Source organism: Echeneis naucrates, chromosome 22 (genome assembly GCF_900963305.1).
Source record: "Echeneis naucrates chromosome 22, fEcheNa1.1, whole genome shotgun sequence".
Classification (NCBI taxonomy): domain Eukaryota; kingdom Metazoa; phylum Chordata; class Actinopteri; order Carangiformes; family Echeneidae; genus Echeneis; species Echeneis naucrates.
Genome location: NC_042532.1, coordinates 13,940,417 through 13,961,252, shown reverse-complemented (window position 1 = coordinate 13,961,252; position 20,836 = coordinate 13,940,417). Strand labels below are relative to the sequence as shown.

The 20,836-nt window shown below is 40.0% G+C and overlaps 1 protein-coding gene across 1 annotated transcript; it reads left to right on the top strand.

Annotated features, from left to right (window-relative positions):
• The first annotated feature begins 190 nt into the window (after positions 1-190).
• kcnk10b (potassium channel, subfamily K, member 10b) lies at positions 191-13,540 on the top strand. Its single transcript, XM_029494332.1, has 7 exons — positions 191-245; positions 3,154-3,563; positions 10,268-10,385; positions 11,587-11,747; positions 12,025-12,217; positions 12,316-12,458; positions 12,884-13,540. The coding sequence occupies exons 1-7, from the start codon at positions 191-193 to the stop codon at positions 13,538-13,540; spliced, it is 1,737 nt and encodes a 578-aa protein (XP_029350192.1).
• Positions 13,541-20,836: the final 7,296 nt, after the last annotated feature.

Here is a 20,836-nt window from a genome sequence, read left to right as displayed (position 1 = left end):
CAACAGCAGAAACAGACAATGCAGTGGCTGTGCGACGCTTTTGTTTCTCTGTTCATTTTATTCTACCCACATCCGCGAAAAGATGACATGAAGATGTCTGAGAAGAATTTGTCGTGATTTGGCTTTTTTTTTTTTTTTTTTTTTTTTTTCATTTTTTTCCCTTGCGTGTTGGTTGGGAACAAAATCCGAGATGAAATTTCCAATAGAAAACCCAAGAAAGCAAGTTAACTGGGACCCCGAACAAGGTTGGTAAATCCAGCTGTCTTATTACCAAATAACCTTAGTAATGTGTTATTTAATCATAGGCTTTTATCCTCCATAACACCTCGTGGAGGACACAGGAGACGATAATTCACATCAAGCCTTATCGTGGATCAGTTCTCGCCAGCTTTGCACAATTTTTCACAAGTTATATTTTCAATTTCACCATGAATGGCCTCATATCTTTACATTTCAGTAATGCAAAATGGACCTTATCATGACACAAAAGCGGCTGGGACTCGCCCAGTCTTTATTCTCCATCCTCCGTATGCTCAGCTGTGCACGGCAACGCTGCTGGGGGACAGCGATGTCAATTCACCAGAAAGAAGTCAGTCTGAGACCGGAAACGTTGTCAAAATAATAGCATGCAAAGTTGTTCTATAAGAAGCAGGTTCGTATTGAAAGGCAAACATGCTTCGCATTTCTCTTCCGTGCAACTTAATGTATACTCATAATGCTTTTCAGGATATACTTTAGTGGCTCAATTGAACTGAAGGACTTCTTTCTGCAACTTCCTCTCTGAAGGTTTGATTTTGAATTCATTTTTAAACCGGAAGTTGGCGATCTCTTATGTTATAATTTTTTTCTTAATGCTAGTATTTGTGGCTCAGCTGGTGAGTTAAACACCTGCAACCTGCCCAATGCCACAGGGACTAAGAACACGACCTGATGCCAGCCCAAAATTTGACTCAAATGATAATTTTGTAACACGTGTTGTCTCATTGTATAAAGCTAACAGTCTGAACATTAATCTCAAACTGTGTGGAAATAATCACCTATTTCCCCTCATTCTTTCTGTGGCTGAATTGAGCAAAGTCTCATTCACCGGTCTGACCTGAGTCACCAGTGAACATTTCCTCTGCTAAATCCAGACAACAGATGCAGAGAGTGGATGCTGAGAGAGACACTATCAGATAGTATCAGATGAAACTGCTTTCCACTCAGGCCTTATTTAATTGGCTAAAATCAATGTGAAACTGCTTCAGTGGTTTGAAAAGGATTTGAATCTGCACACGGCCTCAGAAATCTGGAAAAACTGACCAAATTATGATCACCCTAGCCTTGTTTTGCACATATGGTTTAAAATGTAGGTGATAGAAATCTTCTCTTACAAGTGGTTTTAATCACAAAATGTGAGAAACTGTACATGGTTCCACCCTTCTGCCCGTAATCTAATTTATTCACTCTCAGGATGAGACAAAAAAGCAATTAATGCCATAGTGGACTAGCGGACAGGTTGGTGGATGGATTTGATCCAGTTTGCAATTCATCCATTGATAGATTTTCTCCCAAATCCATCAAAATGACTGCATCTTTTTGCTGCTTCATCACTCACCGGTTTGTCTCATGTTCTAAAAATAGCCAGCCACCACCCTTAAAGGACATATACTGTAAATTGAAAGCAGCAGTTTTGCACCCTCCCTAAGCTCGTGACATCACTTCGCTGTTATTGACTCATGACACAGGGATTTACTAACAAGATTCATATCCTTTGGAACAGAGAAAAACACTTCCTGGACGTCCTTTACTCATCACTGCTGAGCATGTGTGTTTGTGTGTGGCCATGTTGTGTTATGCTTGTGTGGTTTGATAATAGAGAGCTTATTGTATGCATGTGGTCTTTCAGCCTTGGTGGCAATCACAAGTTTAAGTGCCTGGTTAAAGGTTGAGCCATTGTCTCGTAGTTTGGGAGAGTTTAGTTTTGCGTTGGTGTTATTTTTTCAGTCGTGATGATTAAGGTGGGTTTTAGGAGCAAAGGAAAGCATTAGCACAATGATCAATACCATCAAATATAGTAAGACGAGAATCCATCCATGCCTGTCCATCCTGCCATCGATCCATTATTGCAGCCACTTATCTTTATGGCTTCACAGTGGAAACAATTTGTTAAGCATATGGTCTAAGTGATAACCTTAAACAAATGCATTTCTCAGTCCTTCCTTCAAAACTCGCATCAGTATAGCCAGCAGGCTCCGCCCATGACTCTCTTCTCCTGTCCAAGCAAGGTTGGGGCATTAGGGATGAAGGCCACTGAGAAGCTTGCACAGTGTCTGATATACATTAAAGAAATCTAAATTGGACTTTCTCTTTGGTGCTGCTTGCCTCATGGTTGACCTACTCCACTGTGCAGGCATTTAGTATAATCCCCATCGGCCAGTGACTGAAAGTGGCACTTACCCCTTTCTGATAGTCTATTAGAAAAATTCAATCCTGCTCCCTGGCAAAGAGATTAAGTCAATTTCCGCCAGGCCCTAACAATAATATAAAGGTTGGATACACGTTTTGTTCCTATTAACAATTAAAATATTTATCCTCACTTTTCCTTATTGTAAATGTTCTTATATGCAGGATTTTCTTCCAGGTTTTTTTCATGTAGAATATGAAATTAGTAGTAATAGTAGTAATTAGTAGGCTTTTATGTGTAAAAACCAGAACAAATACTCTGGATGGATAACTTTCGATACTGTAGACAGAATCTTCATCTGCCTTGTAGAAACATAGAAATAGTTTTTTAATGCATCACACGGGATGTGCTACTTAATTTGAAAATTAAACCACAGGAAAGCTTTAAGATATGGGGCAATATTACACCCAAAACTCATGCATGTGTAAATTAAACATGTCTTATTTTTAACAGGTTGATTATCACAGATGAGGACAAAGGACAAACAGAAATTCTAAAAAAGGGTCAAAGTGCCTGTTTAATTTTTTAAAACTCACTTCTAAGACTTGAGATCTCAGAGGAGTATTTCTCATTTTTCTGACAGCATATTTTTCTCTCACAGTGAATTTATCTGAAAACTGGTATCAAAGTCCCTGTACTGATTTTCAAAACAAAGGTAATCAAAACATAGATTCATTCAGTTTTTTCTTCCCTTAACTCTTATCTAGTGGCGGTCCAGACCAACTTGGTCCCTCCCAAAAAGGCCCAGCCAGGCACGGTGAAGTCCAGCCTTGTCCAGGCCAGTGTTGCCACCATGCAGAACCCAATGGGCTGTGATCCAAAGGCCAACGGTCATTGTCCGCTGCCACGCCTGTCAATCTCCTCCCGCTCTGCCAGCGTGGTGGCGAGCATGGACACCAGCTGTGATGGCTCAGCCCTCCACTCGGTGATGAAGTGGAAGACGGTGCTCGCGGTGTTCATTGTGGTTGTTCTGTACCTGATCTGCGGGGGTCTGGCATTCAGGGCACTGGAGATGCCGTTTGAGAGCATCCAGAAGAACAGCATCACCCTGGAGAAGGCTTCATTCCTGGAGAAACACCCCTGCGTTCGTCCTGATGAGCTGGAGGCGCTCATCAAGGTAAGTGCCTGAAAATGTTTCACAGAGTTTAATTAGAGTATTTTTCGTTTTCTCCATCAGACAGACAGACCCGGACATTTGTTGTATCTATTCATCGGCAGCAGATTAGTGTGTAAGGGGATAGGAAGATAAGGAAAATTAAATGAAAAAGATCTCATGTATAATACTGTGTCATTTAATCTGATCAACAGATGAAAAGAAGGAAGTCAGAGAGCTGACCTTTAAAGCGACAATTCTCGAAATGGTGATTGCTATCGGGGGGTAATTAGGGGTTCTCAGGGTAATTAATTCTGGTTTCATTAACTAACCACGTGAGCTTGAAAGGGTTGGATGCTACTTCATTTCATCTCCACATTGTCCTTCAGCAAATTAAGCCTTTAATCGCAAACTCCCAACTGCTGCTACATTCAGAAGAGCTGCTCACGTGCAGACAAAACATGCTGGTGTAACACCATGTACCCCTTGTTTTAATGGGAATATAGCATATATTTATGTTAATACTGAATAAAATATTTTTTGACACAGTGGACGGCTTCAGAGCTGATGATTTGCATTGACTATCATTAGTTTATGTAATTCATTCATTGAAGATATTCAGATGCAATTAAAAGAAAACAAAAATCTAGCCTTCATGTTAAGATGATTTTGACATTCCCTAGATCAAGAATGAACTTTCATACATAAATTCTCTGCACTGGTTACTTGACTTCTGCTCATACATTTGTACGTTTGTCTTCAGGCATCATTACACACTGTGTAAATATCGACACTGGCACAATTAGCTGTCGGTGACACCTTAACATTATCTCGTTAGATTATCATTATGCTCTCGTTTCTAACCTGACTGCTCAGGTAACCCGTTTCTGGGAGAACGAGCATCACTTCTAAATGTGTTTCAAAGAAGTTGCAGTACCTGTTGCTCTCGTTGTCAGAGTATGTGCAGCAAGTTTTAGAAATGTTAGTCAGACCCAATTACTTTAAACTGTCATTATTATCTCTTTTATTTGGTGGAGTTGGCACCTATGCAAGTGGGTGGAGGTAAGAAGTACAGTCTGTCCTCTTCCTAAGTGGAAGGCAACCAGCGATTCTTTTAATAAAGCTGTGTTGTCATAGCAATAACAATGCTCATTTTCAATAGCATTTTCAGTAGTTTTCTTCATGCAGACTTGACAAGTAAATTAATGGATCATGCAGAGTCTAAGGCACCATCAGAGAATACACCCCCGACTGTCCCTTGGCTGGTGGCAGTTGATGGGTAAATGTCATGAGAGGACTTAGAGGCAGGTCCATCCTTTTGTGGAAAGCACATTAATACCTTCAGGGCTGCTTACCACGGAGGTGCTCATGATTATTAGTGACACTTTTCCTCTGTTGGCATATACACTGCATAGTGCATAGAGTTTTATGTTACAGGACGTTATGTAGAGGTACCTTTGATAATGAGGTCAGCCAGTATGACCTTTTGACTGAAAACTGAGTTGCTTTGAGTAAGAACTGAAAACTGATTAGGTTGTATTTTCACTTTGTGCGGAAACAATATCATAATGGTAGTAAACAAAAGTACGACTGAGAATAAAATGTGTTTTGAGAAATAGCTTTCATGAGTAACTTGTTGCTGAAGGCCATATACTCTCAATAATGAGTTTATGAAATTCCAGCGTGAGGCTTTAATGACGCCCACACAGTTTTAAAAAGGAAAGTTGCTCACAGCCACAACAGCAGAGTTGTCTTGACTGGAGCATTTGAAGCCCAGTTCAGTCATGTTCTCTATCAAACTGAGTGGTGATTCTACTATGATAACACAAATAATTTCAGGAAGATTTGAGGATCTGAGTGATCCTGCTGCATAAAATTGCAAATGAAGCTCCATCAGTGAATCATGAGAAGCATATAAATGAATCAATTAGTGACAGATCTGCGCCATCTGAACATCTATAAAACCTGACAACCTTTCACACCGTGACATACAGTTTGAGTTAAGCTGACCTGAAGCATCGACAAAAAAATCGTATCAGTTTAACTGTGCATTTTATAATGCCCTTTTACAGTGTCAGTTGCTTTATTATATGGACTGATGATGCGTCCCAGTGCTCTGTGATATCACACCCAGAATTATGGGGCCCGATCTAAGGTCACTGCATCAAGCTGACATGCACAACTGGAAGCAAGATTTGAAAATGATTTGAGATGAGTTGTCACGTAGTTGGCTGAGTGGAGAGTTTGATTTGTGAAGATCAGCCAAGCTCTCTTTTGGAGAGTCAGAAGATGTTCAAAACTGCAAAAAAACAAAACAAAACACCAAACAACCAAAAACAGATGGACAATGTGTGTGAATGTGGGCGGCTATCGTGCCTGGAGAATAATAGTTGGTAACAAAAGGTCAAACAAGCAAATGTGAGATCCCTTTTACCAAGATAGACATCGGAAGTATCCCACAGAAATGACACATAACTCCATACGATAGTCATAGTCAAAGTAAATCAAAACATACTCTATGATGCAGATACCAGAAGAGCATTTTGGTATAATGTGCATTCTATGTTTCATCATGTGGCGTGAGAAGAGAAAAGGCCTGTGTTATATCTGTGTTAGTGCCATGGTGGACCCTTCCATTGTCACAAGTTTGAAAAAACCCAAAAGAGAGAACCAACCACACGGCATTTGGTGTGCTCTACTTTCCACTAGAATGGCTCCATTTGATGTTAGTGTCTTCAACACTGCTCCGGTGGATATTAGACTGCCTATCTGTCTGTCCCTCCTCCACACCCACATATATTCATTTAACAAACATCCTTTTCTCCTTCCCACTGCTCCTTCCCTTAACCTCTGAGCAACAAAAAGATATCATACGCTTGTAAAAAAACAAATCAATGACAGTGTGTCCTACGGGGAGATATGGAAATAAAAACCTTTAGCCTGGCGTTCCGGGGTCTGGAGGGAATCAATTATTCATTGCACAGGTCAGCAGTCACAAACCTCCCAAGCAGCAGCACTAGTGGCAGCAGCCACATCATAAAAAAGGCTGCTGGCTGAACAAATGATCAGATTTATACATGAAATAATGCGTCACAGCATGTCACACAAGGAGCTGAAAGAAAGGTAATTTTTTGTCTTTTCTCAATTTCCCTGAACTTGATTACAACTGACTAACTGAATTTATTAAAAGAGCTATTTTTTGAAATTTTCCTGAATTTTGTTTTCGTAGAGAGTGGAGCGTAGAGTCGCTGTTAAATTAAAGCAACAAATTAACTTAGTGTGATGACTCGATACAAGGAGAAACTATTAGCCTAGCTATATCCAAAAGTCACATAATCTATTTTCTAGTCTCGAAAGGCTTTTCTGGGTATACATTTGTATAAATTTGGCTTAGTGGTTTAGTCCTAGATATACATAACAGATACCTGTTTTTTCTAAAAGGCCAAACTTTTCTTTAGATCAGAAGAAGTGCTGCCAATTCAGTGCTTGATGGATTTATGATGGCACTCGAACCTTAAAAAAGGCATAATATCAAGCCATGTTTGAAGCTCATGCTGGCATTCCTTTTCTGGTGTTTCAAGAAAAGGCCTTTGGGACATGCTGCTTCTCAAGCACTCCATCAAAGAGTCTGTCTGCTCCTCTAACAGGATCCGTTATCGGTCTGTCCATGCCGTGTCAAGCCTGTCACTCAGCTGACAAATCTCTGTGGGGACACAGCAGTGGTGACTCACTGTCGTCAAACTATTTGGCAAAGGAGTTGACAGGAAAATGGCAACCTCAGGAAACTTGTGTGTGTGTGTGTGTGTGTGTGTATAAACAGCCTGTGTGGGTGCGTGAGACGGAAGGAGACGATACATTGGCACTTGTTGGGGTTCGCTCCACAGCATGTGCTGACTTGATGTGTCTGTTGACCTCCTCTTGTCTGCTTCAGTGTCTGTGCTTTCCACCTACCTACTGTGCGCCAGCAGAGACGGCAGCCTTAATTGGCGTTCCCCGCTCTGTTGGGATGAGTCACACTGTGGTACTAGAAGTGAAGCCTTGCTGTTAATGACACCAGCACAGCCTAATTTACCGACAATCCACTTACCTACATTTAAACTTGTGCATACTGAGATACCTCCAGTAAGAGTATATCATGTCGCATAACCAAACCAACAAATGATATGATGTTTAGGCAGTTTCATTTGATAGATTTATGGTTGTTTGTGAGAACTATTAAAGGCTTTTCAAAATCGAAACGATTATTTTCTTTTTCAACAATTAATGAAAATGCTGCAAAAGAAAACAACGTACAGCTCTTATAGACCTCATGCATCGAAAATGTTCTTTTAGATGATTTAAAGTAGTGAAATATAACAGCATTTACTCACGTTATTTTACCATGATTTTATGTTTTATGTTAAGCTCTGTTTTGTGCGAATTTGTTGTTGATTTGCGCATTTCCACTTGCTCTGCTCCTTGTGCATTCAAGGTGGTCAGGGACTACACTGATCTGCAGTGTGTCCATGTGCTCTCTAATGAATCCGCAGTAGAGAACTGAAAACACATTAGTGAAGAGCTAGCTGGTGACTAGATACGTGTACGATTATCGGTGTGCCGAATCTCCTCGAGAGACACAGCAGGATGTGTGAAATCGAAGCACAATTTGTCGCCCTAATTAACACCCTGCACCACATATCTAAGTTATCACCCTCGTGCCTCAAAAGTGCACGTGCCAATGGAGGATTTTCCACATCTTTAATGCAGCATGAGCTTGGCTGTGAAAAGGACGAGCCAAAAATAGATATCCTCATAAAATATTCAGATTCATTGTGAGGCTATTTATAGCTCTCCCTTGAGTTCAGAATTAGGTTATTTGGGGTTTATTATATAATTACCGCTTTGATATTACCCCAATAAAGATGATGTGTCTATGAAATGGCATTACTCTAATTGGCTAAATTTCGGTGGAGAAATACTTCTCGTTAGAGGAGATGTGCTGATGGAGCTGAGGTAATCACAGGAAAGATTATGAGTAGCCATATGGAGCGATGTGTGTTGAAGTGGTCTTGCACGCTGTCTGGTTTGAAATGTATGTCAGGAGAATTGATACATATTTTATTACATGGACGTGCATCTCACTAACAGCTTGCATGGATGGAGGGATTGGGGGGTTTGCTGTGTAGATGATATCCTATGAGGAATGTTTGTAAATGCCGTGAAGCTGTTTCTTATGAAAATACATTCCTCACAATATGACTTTCATGTCAGTAAGAATGAAGCTTATTGCGTTTCTGAAGAAAATTCAAACTATACATTTCTACACAGATAACAAAACGAGTGCATTTCTTGTAAAATGACTTTAAGCAGAGAGTTTAGACAGAAAACAAGATTGCAGATCAGCATTTCATGGCTGCATAATGGAGCACAGAAGGGGATTAATGAGAATAATGGTGCATTAAATGCAGAACATTGTGACATTTTAGTGTTTCCCAGACACTAAACAAGCTGGAGTAAAGGAAAGCTGCGTGTTTTTTTTTTTTTTTTTTTTTTTTTTTATGGTTGAAACTGAAAAAGGATGAAGGCATGCTGCATCTCAGAGTCTCTTTATTTGGTGTGTGTTTTAAAACAAAATAGGAATTGCACAAAAAAGAGAAACAACTCACTGCCAGACACTGAATAATTTGAACAGATCTTTTGATAGTTACTGGTGTTATTATAGTTAATGAAAAAAATTATTGCAGAAAATGTTTTTTTTGTTTTTTTTTTAATAAATACAAAATTGATGCTCTGGCAAAGCGGTTCTGAATTTCAGGACTGGGACCCCCTGTAACGTTGAATTGTGCAATTCCATGTTATGCTTATTTTTTCTGACCTCCCTGAGGTTTTGTATTCTCTCAAAAATGAATTACTTGATCATTTAAAATTTTAAAGGCTCATGAAGGATACGCTATTAATATTAAAATAATAATAATATAACATCATAAATGAATATAGCATTTTTCAAAATAAACTTACAAAGAGGTCCAGAAAAATCAGCAATGTGCCCAGTAAACATGCAAAGGAAAGAGCATAATCAAAGTTCAGTACACAGCTTTTTGTTTTTTGTTTTTTTTTACCTAAAGATTTCATGAAAATATTTGCTCTGAAAGCTTTTGAAACAGAAGCACAATATGATCACGTTATTATGGTAAAATTCCACTGTGAGGTACAATAATATCGCACTGATTGAATTAATTCTAACTCAATCCACTTAGCTCCGCTTCCTATGTCATTAAAGTATTATGACATCAAATAGGAATGATTCAACTCTCCATCTGTCTTTCAGTCCCATCCCCCGTCTTTCAGGGACTTCGAAACACATTTTCCTACTCCTTCTCTTGTCGTGTTCATCAGGTAGCGACATCAGCTCAGTGTTATTTATTTAGCGGCACAGGTCACATATGCACACACAAAGAGCCATCAGGGACACATGTTCACAGAAAGACACAAACATTGGCCAGAGGTGGGCTAATGTGCTCATTCACTTCACACCATCAGGATTTTCTATAATTAAATCAACAAATGACATGTTGTGTGTTTGTTGTGTTAGTAGACAATCAGAACTCTGCATCATGTAGTTCTAAGAATCTTACGGGGAAAATGCAAATTAGGTGGCTTTGCTGTTAAGATTACATTCACCTGGATATCTCAGGTTAAAATACCGGTTGCAGTTTGTCTCTGTAATTTATGCATTATTCTCTTTCCAGCATGCCATAGATGCTGTGTGTGCAGGAGTGAGACCTATTGCAGACACGTCTAATAGCTCCAGTCAGTGGGACCTGGGCAGCGCCTTCTTCTTTGCTGGAACTGTCATCACAACCATAGGTACCTGTGAAATACTGCAAATTAGCTTATATCTGCTACTGCTCAGATTAAAAGTACGATTCGCATCCCAGTTCAGTGAAATTTAACAAAGTGAAGTGTATGAGATGGAATGCAAAGTGTTTTTAGTTTTTAAGCAGAATTTCATTTATATATTTTACATGATATCTCACGATCTCGTGTAAAAAAAAGAAGCTATTTTACATCATTACTGTTTTACCAAAATATTACACTTTTATATGCAAAACTAACAGCCAATAATTCATTTTTCGAAATATTTAAGCTTTTTAGATCAGATCAGTTTAACAAAGATGTTTTGTCATTGCAAATCTAAATGTAAATTGCGTAAATGATTCCTTCCTAATTTTGCCCTCAGGTGACTTTCACAAATCCTTTTTGCCCATATGAGCTGCTACCCAATGAGGCAAAGCAGTATATAATTTAACAGGCCATCTACATTACAATCACTGCCGACAGAGACAATATGGCTTCACAACATGTAAAACTGCTTCTGATTGTTCTACTTATTTCTTCAATTTTTTTTTTTTAGATTGCGTTTGATCAAGTGCAACCAGTCACAGTAAAGTCCCATTCAGCAAGTGTAATTTGAACATCAAGCCTGAGGCATTTAACTTTCTACTCGTTCTACCTTGTTTGAGATTCTTGGAACAACATAAAGTTACTGTTGTCTGGCTGACAGATATCAATATGAAACATGAGACATTACGATACAAGAACAGACATATAAATATGCAGACGGAAATTCGATCAAATAAATGTCCAATCTATGTGAAATATCAACAACACAACTTTTCTTAGTGTGAGAATACTACAGAACTTAACAACATGAGTGAAAGTTCAGGTTATGCAAATATTGTGGTCACAGAGTTGCGGCTGAAGTGGGATGAGGTGATTAACAGTACAATATGTGTCCTGTCTTCCTGGCTCCTTCTCTGTGTTGCTGTCACTGTAGGGCTGTAATTAATGCAATTTTCCCAGAGGGGAACCTAATTATTGTCTCTCTTGGAGCTTATTTACCTCCAGGAACTACAAGGTATTACATAAGCACTTCAGTTGATTATGTTGCAGAAGAGTCTTGATTGTCTTCTTCTGCTTCTCGTCTTACTCTTAATAGTCCGACCAATTGTTTTGTGTCCTTAATATCATGTTTCTTCCCCCGTTTTTCCCTCGTTGCTTCCAACAGGTTATGGAAACATAGCTCCAAGCACGGAAGGCGGGAAAATCTTTTGCATTCTTTATGCCATATTTGGCATTCCTCTCTTTGGCTTTCTGTTGGCGGGGATTGGAGACCAGCTGGGGACCATCTTTGTGAAAAGTATCTTGAGAGTTGAGAAGATATTCAGGGTGAGTTACAAATATCGCATTTCATTGTTATAGTCTTTCTTAATTTGTGTGTTTCATTGCCTTTATTTTATCGTATGGAATGTGGGCATTGCAACAGTGGAAAAGCTCAGCAAGGTCAAGTATTATTGAAAAACTTAAACTAGCTCGTTTATTTTGTATTCGTCTCTGCCCACTTTGTTCAGAGATCTGAGTTGTGTTTCCTTGGACACACAGTGCTTTCTGAACACTCTTACATGAATTCTGGCTCAACTCTAACAGCTTGTGCTTTTTTTTCCAGCAAAAACACAAGCAGATCAGTCAGACTAAGATCAGAGTGACATCCACCATCCTGTTCATCCTGGCTGGCTGCATTGTGTTTGTCACTATCCCAGCTGTCATCTTCAAATACATCGAGGGCTGGACCACACTGGATGCCATCTACTTTGTAGTGATCACTCTCACCACAGTAGGAATTGGAGACTACGTGGCAGGTAGAGCTACTTTTGTTCCGTGATGTAAATTCTGCTGAACTTCAGTAACATTTCGAGCCAATTTTTCAACCAAACCTGCATCTTTACTTCAACTACAGGTGGAAACCGGACAATCGACTACATGCAGTGGTACAAGCCGCTGGTGTGGTTCTGGATCTTGGTGGGTTTGGCGTACTTTGCGGCCGTTCTCAGCATGATTTCAGACTGGCTTCGAGTGCTGTCGAAGAAGACCAAAGAGGAGGTGGGGTTTATTCAATTACGCCTCCTAGTATTACATTACAGAGGCAGAACATTAAAGGTCACTCAGCTGCTACTTCTCTTGTCCTTTCTGTCTGCTCTCTTACTTTGCACATTAATTGCTACTTTGACCATGTCAGTAACATCGGTGACGGGTAGCAATTTTGTTTTAGGTGTTGAAGATGTAGTTCTTATAAATCCATTTGTACAGGAACCCTATTTTTACATTTGAAAAGCCATCACATTGTTTAAATCTGGAAATGTCCATAATTGTATCAAGGATTAGGTTGGCAAAATTCTATTCTTGTCCATAATTGTTCCTCTGTGTTAAAGTCATTTTCCTGACTTGTAATGAGCAGTTTCTTCTGTGAACTGTACCAAATGTCCCTAATCCTTTCCTCCCCACTTCTCTATTGCTCTGTTGTCCAGGTTGGAGAGTTTAAAGCTCACGCAGCTGAGTGGAAGGCAAACGTACGAGCAGAGTTCCGTGAAACACGGCGGCGTTTGAGTGTTGAAATCCATGACAAGCTCCAGCGGGCCGCCACCATCCGCAGCATGGAGCGCCGCCAGCTCGGCCTGGAGCAGCGTGCTCACTCCCTTGACATGCTGTCTCCAGAAAAGCGGGCCATGTTTGCCAGCCTGGATGCCGGCCGTTTCAAGACTTCATCCCAGGAAAGTATCGACACTAAACTGAACAATCTGAGGCTGAGGGGGGCCTGCGAGCTATATGACCATCAGGAGAGTGTGCAGACGCAGCAGACAGCATCGTCTTCAGAAGAGAATCTCTTTAACTTGAGATTCGGATCCCTCACCAAGTTAGCCAGGCGTACCAAGAACCGTGAGCTTCGGAGGAACATTCCTGAAGATGTTCGACAGGCAAGCCTAGGCATAAACGGCAGCGGTGCAATGTTGGGGGAGGAGAGGACGGAGGAAGAGGAAGAAGAGGAAGACGGAGTGCCACATGAAGAAAATGGAGAAAGTAAAGAGGGAAACATCAGTCTGACAAACCTGTCGCAGTATGTGATGGATCGCAGCAAGCTGAATGGGTTCATACCAGCACAGACCAAAGAGACGGAAAATGAATAGGTACCAAACGAAAGAGCACTTCAGCCATAGACAGCCAAAGGAGTGCAGAGACCGACAGAGCGAGAGAGAACCTCAGACAGAGTCAGAGTAAGAGTGCAAGGCCCTTTGAGATGTCCAGAAATGTGCCTTTCGGTTTACTATGCTGAGATTGGAAATGCTCCCAGGAAACTTAGTCACCTTGCCATAGTTGTGGGAGGAAAATGTGTTGCCAAAACTGAATAAAACTGATGAAACAAAAGAGGCTGTAGTTAAAATACCTCATTATGGACGTGGCTGTACAACAGGCTACTAAAGAACTTCCATCTCTACAGGGGGGTGTCTTTATAGCTCTGTTTTCTTTTCGCCCCCATATTGGCTCTTATGGGACATCTGGGGGCAACAGATCCGTCTTCGTTTTTGAATCTTATTTTTTAAACAGTGTGGGCAGGACACACGGAGAACAAGATTCATGTCATCCATCCTCAGGAACATTATCGATCTCCACTTTGTCATTTCAAACTGCGTGGGACTATTTTTAGCTCGGCAGCCTGCTGACTTCAATGGTTAACAAACGTTGGGTGGGAGGCTGTGCTGCGATCGATAGACAACATGCGCATTTACCTAACTGACATGTATAAGTATTCCTTGTATGTCATCATGGAGATGTAGCGTTAGAGTAGAAACTACTACATACTGAGAGATCATTAGAAAAACACAAAAAACAAGAAACTATTCAATTTTGATTGTGCATGATGGTGATGGCTCTTAAAGCACAGCCATAGCAGTTATAAACGATGTGAACTAACTTGAAATCTTGGCGTTACATCTGTAATAATGTTTCTTTTTGTTTGAATAAAATAAAATGCATTGCTTTCACCGCTTTTCTAAGTGAATCAACACAACGCTGGGGCCTTTCTGTGCGGAGTCTGCATGTTCTCCCCGTGCCTGCATGGGTTACCTCCAGGTACGCCGATTTCCTCCCACCATCCAAAGACATCATCTTTGGGTTAATTGGTGACTCTAAATTGTCCGTAGGTCTGAGTGTGAGTGGTTGTTGGTCTCTGTCTGTCCCTGTGTGTTGGCCCTGTGATGGACTGGTGACCTGTCCAGGGTGACCCCGCCCTCACCCAGTGTGAGCTGGGATTGGTTCCAGCACAACACACAACCCACAAACGGATAAGCAGTAGTAGATGAATGACTGAATGGATATAAGATTGTCAGCTGTGTTAGGTTTTGTTTTTGACACGACATTCCCACAATCTCTTCTACTTCAAATGAATGTGATGATGTTAATTTTGAGCTGATCAAGCATGCTTAGATTTGCGTTTATTCCCTTTTGTAACAGCCGAGCCTTTGAGTTGCATTCTCCATTGACCTGTAAAATATGATCAAAACACATCATTTTTCTTTTTTAGTATTTCTTTCCTGTAACACGTGCTGTAGTTAACAGAGATTCACTGACTGAAATGTATCACACATGTTCATTTAACCTTATTTGTGTTTTACAAACAGGTAGGTACTGCAGCCTATATTTTTACAGAAATAAATGTATCACTGGTGTGAGACACACACGCACGCACACACACACACACACACACACACAGATTGTGCTTGTAACCTGTTCATCTGATATGAATATCAATAACCTTCTCATGACCATGACCTGTGATGAGCTTAGCATCTACTTGTTGTGTACAGTTTATTTTATGATCAGATCACATTAAATGTAGTGAGTGCCTTTTTCCAGATAATAAACATGAAGCGATAAACCTTAACTGGTGGTGAATATTATGTAACACCTTTAGAATAATAATAAAAAAATGTTAGCGGTATTGAACTCCAAAGATTTAAGCAGTTATATTTTGTTAAATATCATTTTCATGCCATAATATAAGAAAACCACTTCTGTCGCTCATAATCCACAAAGAAATGGATCTTTTTCTGAAAAAACCCTGGTTGTAGTTATTTCCATCAATAATAATGAGATATATGACAGATTTGAAGGTAGCAGTATCATATAGACAGGTTTGCATGAAACATTCTTAAGAAAGGAGTAAAAACATTTGCAGTAAATCCAAAAAAATTATGTTGTTACAATAAATACAATCAATTTATTTTTTCTCACATTTCCTTTTTCACTCCTGTCAAAATTTTAGCCATCGCTGTAAATTTGCAGCTTGATGCAGCTTTTGGGTAATTGAATGACAGAACTCATTATTACGTAACTGCCTCTTGCGTTTTGCAGGATGCTGGCACCCAACGTCTCCATCCATGCATGTTTAGCTCAAAGCCACAGTCAGGTGCTTCAACATGTGTATGGCGCCCAGTAAAACAACCCAGATGACAGCACCACAAAAGAAATTAATAAGGGTTCCAGGTCAGTGGAGGAAAGGCTATAAATCGGATGTAATGGAAAGTGTGTGGGTGTGTCTTTGTTGGTGCGTGTTTGTGTGTTTGTGTTTTCCTTCAAGGTGGAAGTGACCTCAACCTGCTCCACCCTGTATTTGTCACAGGCTTCCATTTTGCTGTATCTTTATCTCAATGCCTCCCTCACACAGGATAAATCACTTACTCCGTCTTTTTCAGAATTCTTTTCTGCATTGATTGTATTTTATGTTGTTAATTTGTCTACACAGCCATGCCCCTCATTTAAGTGGGAGACAAAGTGAACTGGAACAGCTCAGGCAAATCCATTCATTAACAAATTCAATTTTCTGATGACGTTAATGAAACCGTCTGTCTTTAATCAAATGTTGCTTTTTTTTGGGATAAGAAGACACTGTCAGACACACACGTAGGGTGGAAGGAAGCAATATCACAGTAAGGTGAAAAAATGACAAGAATCTGCTTGTCTTTCCATTTGCCTGTATCCATAGTTTCCAGCCATATTCCAGCCTCATATGGGCGACTGATTTGAAACATTCTCATTATTGAGTCATGGATTTATTAATAGACACGTAAAAAGTAAGCATTTTCAACAAAAAGTAACAGGAAAGGAAATTCATGTCTCACTTTTGACTGCACACACATCTGTTTACCAAATGGCCTCTCACTTGACAATCTGTACAAATTGTTCATTCTTCTCCGTTTCTCTTTGCTTCCTGGCTTTGTTTTTACTGTTTTGTGTGTTTTCTAAAATTATTGTGTTCCTCTCCACACAGCAGGGGTGAGGGTTGCCAGCTTAAACCGTAATTACACATGCAAATTCAATGTGATTATTTAACAAGAGTGGAGTTTATAGACAACAGAAAAAACCCAAACAAATCAAAAACGCTCATTTGATACTTTGGTTAAATCTGTTTTCTGCCCATCTGTCTTCATCTATTTTATGACGCCAAACTTTCCACCATTTTTCTTATTCTGACCTACGAGGAACCAACTGATCAGACATCAAATTTGCAGCTTTACAGCTCTTTTGCCCATTAGCTTCCTGAGGGATGCTGCAGAATCACAAGTTTCGTAATTCACAATCACAATCACAAACTTATGTGTCTCATCCAAGAAGGTGACCCCCACATGCACGGACGCTCATCTGCTTATCAAGGCAACTAGCTCCTGCTTGACTTCTCTGTTAACATTCAAAGGGAAAAACCACTTCTCTTTGTTTCCAGTGACGGAGGGCTTGAGCCATGTTCACTCCTGTTGTAAGCAGACAAAAGCAAACAACTGCAAGAATGTCTGCTCACTTTCAGTTCTCTTTAAAGAGGATCAGAAATAGCCCAGTAGAGAGAGAACCGTGCCGGTTAACTCATTCTCTACTCTTTAGCCACACATAAAGCCAGCAGGAAAAGGCAATGTTGCACCCTAAAGCGCAGCTTTTCTCAGACTGAATCTCGGTACAGCCAGTATAACTAGGATCTCGAGTTCCACATTGTTGGTCTTTGACCTGCAGTGTTGTGTGACTCACTGAGGCAGCGGGTGGGCTAACATCTGAGGAAGCATCCCTGCTATCGTAGTGTAACAGCAAAAATCACAAATGCCCAAGAGGCTGGTTGAGACAAGAAAACCCTCCGAAATGTACCAACTGAGAAGAGTGTAAAAAAAAAAGCCAAATTAGAATGTGAGGAAATATAAAAAGCATTATCTTGTACAACCCAAAAGGGAACATTAATAAGCTGGACAACAAACAAATAAAAAGGTGATCGAGCTGGTAGCTTCATAGGAAGTGGTCCAGGCAGGACTGGCTTTTTGGAAGCTGAATTCATATCAAATATTTATTCGAAGCAAGCCATTGAAGCTAATGCCAGGCATGCAGCAGTAGCAATACCTGCAAATAGCTCCTTTAAATGTGTTGTTCTGTTTTTGTTAAAATGATATAAGATAGAGCCATCTTGTAACAATAACTTCAGAAAAAAAAGACAGCGATGTCATTTAATACAATAAACTTAAAGCCATCTGAGATTGAATCATGATTTTAAGAGTTCCCCGACTTTCTCCCCTAATATAAAATTTCCCCCTGAGATTTGAAGTCGCTTTTTCACAGAAGAAGCACTTGTTGTGAGGAGGGAGGGAAAATATGAAGAGGGAAGTTTGGAGGGAGTGTCAGACGGTCAAAGTATGGGGTTTGAACTTTAAACAAATTTTAAAACAAATGGAGTTGACAACATCGATGGTTTATTTGATAGACATATAAAATTGCTGCTGTTGCTATATTGCTCAAACTTGTTCCCTGTTCATTGGAACTTAAATAGAAACTCAACACACTTAAAATTACAACCAATATTCTTGCAGATACATAAAAATTTGCCCGAGGCCACAATTCAATAAATCTTCTCAGAAAGAGTTTGTGGTGCAACCTGAAGCTCCACTAAAAATTCAAATAATTCAAACAAAGATTCAAACTTTCTCTCTTCCTCAGTGACTGCAGAACCAAGCTGGGCACCTCTCAAAATGGGGGAGGGACAAAAACAAAGGAAAATTAAACTGAGAAAAGCTGTATTACTTCAGGATGATTTTAATGAATAATTTAAATGGACAAAAGAGCACCCGGAAATAATTTCAGTCGGACAGTTAAATTAGAATGAAAATTTTACCGTCAGGATATTTTTACAGCTGGTGCAGCTTATATTTGGAGAAAAATAGCTAAAGTCTAAATAAACTATAAATTGCTTATATAATATTGTTACCACACAACCCTAGATTGCTATTCTTGTCCATCTGTTTCCTTTTATAGCGCATGTGTGTATTTGGTGCAGTTTCTCTATGCAGCACGTGCATGTGTACATTACCCTGAGTATTCCCCCACAAATCGCCTGCCAACACCCAGCGCCAGTCACAGCTGCCAGAGCTGGGATCAGCCAGAATGTATCAGATTCAAGACCATGCTTTATTGTGATTTACGTGGAGGTTCTGAAATGACCAGTTGACAAAAATGCATCCTGAATCTCTTTTCCAGCCCAGTGTCACTCTCCCTTTTTCCTATTAAGGATCATGTTTCTATTACACGTGTGTATGCAATCAGATCACTGGCGTGATCTGCCGCATTCATTCATCACGCCTGAGAGGGAGCAGTCTCAGTCTCACGTGCCGCTTTCGAAATGCTGCCAACATCCCAGGTAGACTGGGCCGCACGGTCCAAATCTATTGATCTCCAGGAATCCCTGCTTGCATTTGAATACACCTTAAAAAAAAAAAAAAAAGATGTCTATTAAACGCTCAAGGACAGAGGAAGGTGAGAGGATGGGTATTCAGATGGGCTTTATGGTCCCCAGGTCCTGCTGACGCAGGTTATTCAGCATTAAGTGAAGCATAGGACATGGATGGATGGAAGAGAGAGACTGGAGGGACCAAAGCTCACATGGAGGAGCACATGTTCTCTCCAGCTTTTATGTCATGAAGGCATGAAGGCAGAACAAGTAGTGTCACGCATTTTAAAAAGCAGACGAAATAAACTTGAGCTCCCACGATGTTGTCGAACTGTAGGATTCCATACAGTTCACAAACGCACCTTTAAAGGATACCCATTCTTATAGTCACACAATTTGGACTCATGACTGCTAACAGACATAAAGCTGACACCCCCACAAGTTGAGCTGAGAAGTTGTGTGTGTGTGTGTGTGTGTGTGTGTGTGTGTGTGTGTGTGTGTGTGTGTGCGCGGATGAGTTCGGGTCATTTATTTTTTTTTTTTATAAAACACCACATGTTATGTGATAAATTTCATTGATGTGATAAGAATCTGAAATGATTAAATGCAGACATCATGCTGCACTTCCATCGTTGTCCACTAGAGAGCTGCAGATGTCCATGTTTGTTGCTTTGCAGACGTACTTAAAATCACTAAATTTCTGTGAATATATAAGAGGTCACAACCATAAATGGCATCAGAAAACTTTCTCTCATCATGCTTCATCATGCCTTAAAAAATCAAACTATGCAAATGGTCATTTCTGGAGAAGTTTGCAGCTCAAAAGATTTCCAGGAAATGTTGATTTTAAGTTGAAATAAACTATCACCATTTTGTTGGGACAACACCCTTAAATTGAAAATGGGAACTTTGCATGCAAGTATTTTGCATGCATTGTGCACTCTGTTATATGACTCTGTTTTGCCTCAGAAGTCAATGACTGGCACTTGAGCCACACTCCACCTCCCCAAGATAGTGTTGAAATGAAAATGCAGCAGGGTTTGTAAACAAACAAATATTTTCATGCTCATCTCTTATCCAAATGATGAACAGTGCCAAATTAGCAGTGAAAGCTCTTTTATTTTCTTTGGACATGTTTGGGGACATTTATATATGACAGAACTGTGTCCACCACTGTGAACAGTCTTTATTTTCATGTTACATTGTAATGAAGACAACGCCTGTCGCTGCGCTAAATGTGAGCTGTCACCTTAGATATGTTTGGGACAAAGAAGGAAATATGATTGTTTGCTCTGTACTGAGCTGCAAATGAGGTCTGACGCGCCTTTCAAATTTCTGTCAGCCCTCGAAAGAACTGCTTGTGCAGCCAAAGCACGGTTCTGTACGGCTCCTAACATGCTGCTTTCCATCTCAGGTTTTTTCCAGTCAGCTACACTGTCTTAATGGAAGTATATTCCCTGTGTGTAAATCACACAGACATAGTTCAAAACTTCCACAAAAAATTTAAACCAAATATTTTTGCAGAAAAAGCAGTGGTGGCAGTAATGCGAAATACATTTTTGTGTTTCAGGACAGGCACAAATTGTTATTAAATCGCTGTCAGTATTTTTCCAATTAGAAGATTTTTATGAAGTTTTAATTCAAAGCAGAGTATTTTTCTATCCAAAAACATGTCTGAAGGGGACCTTCTTATCTTGTCCTGTGTGAGAACTCACATTTATTTTTGTTCACT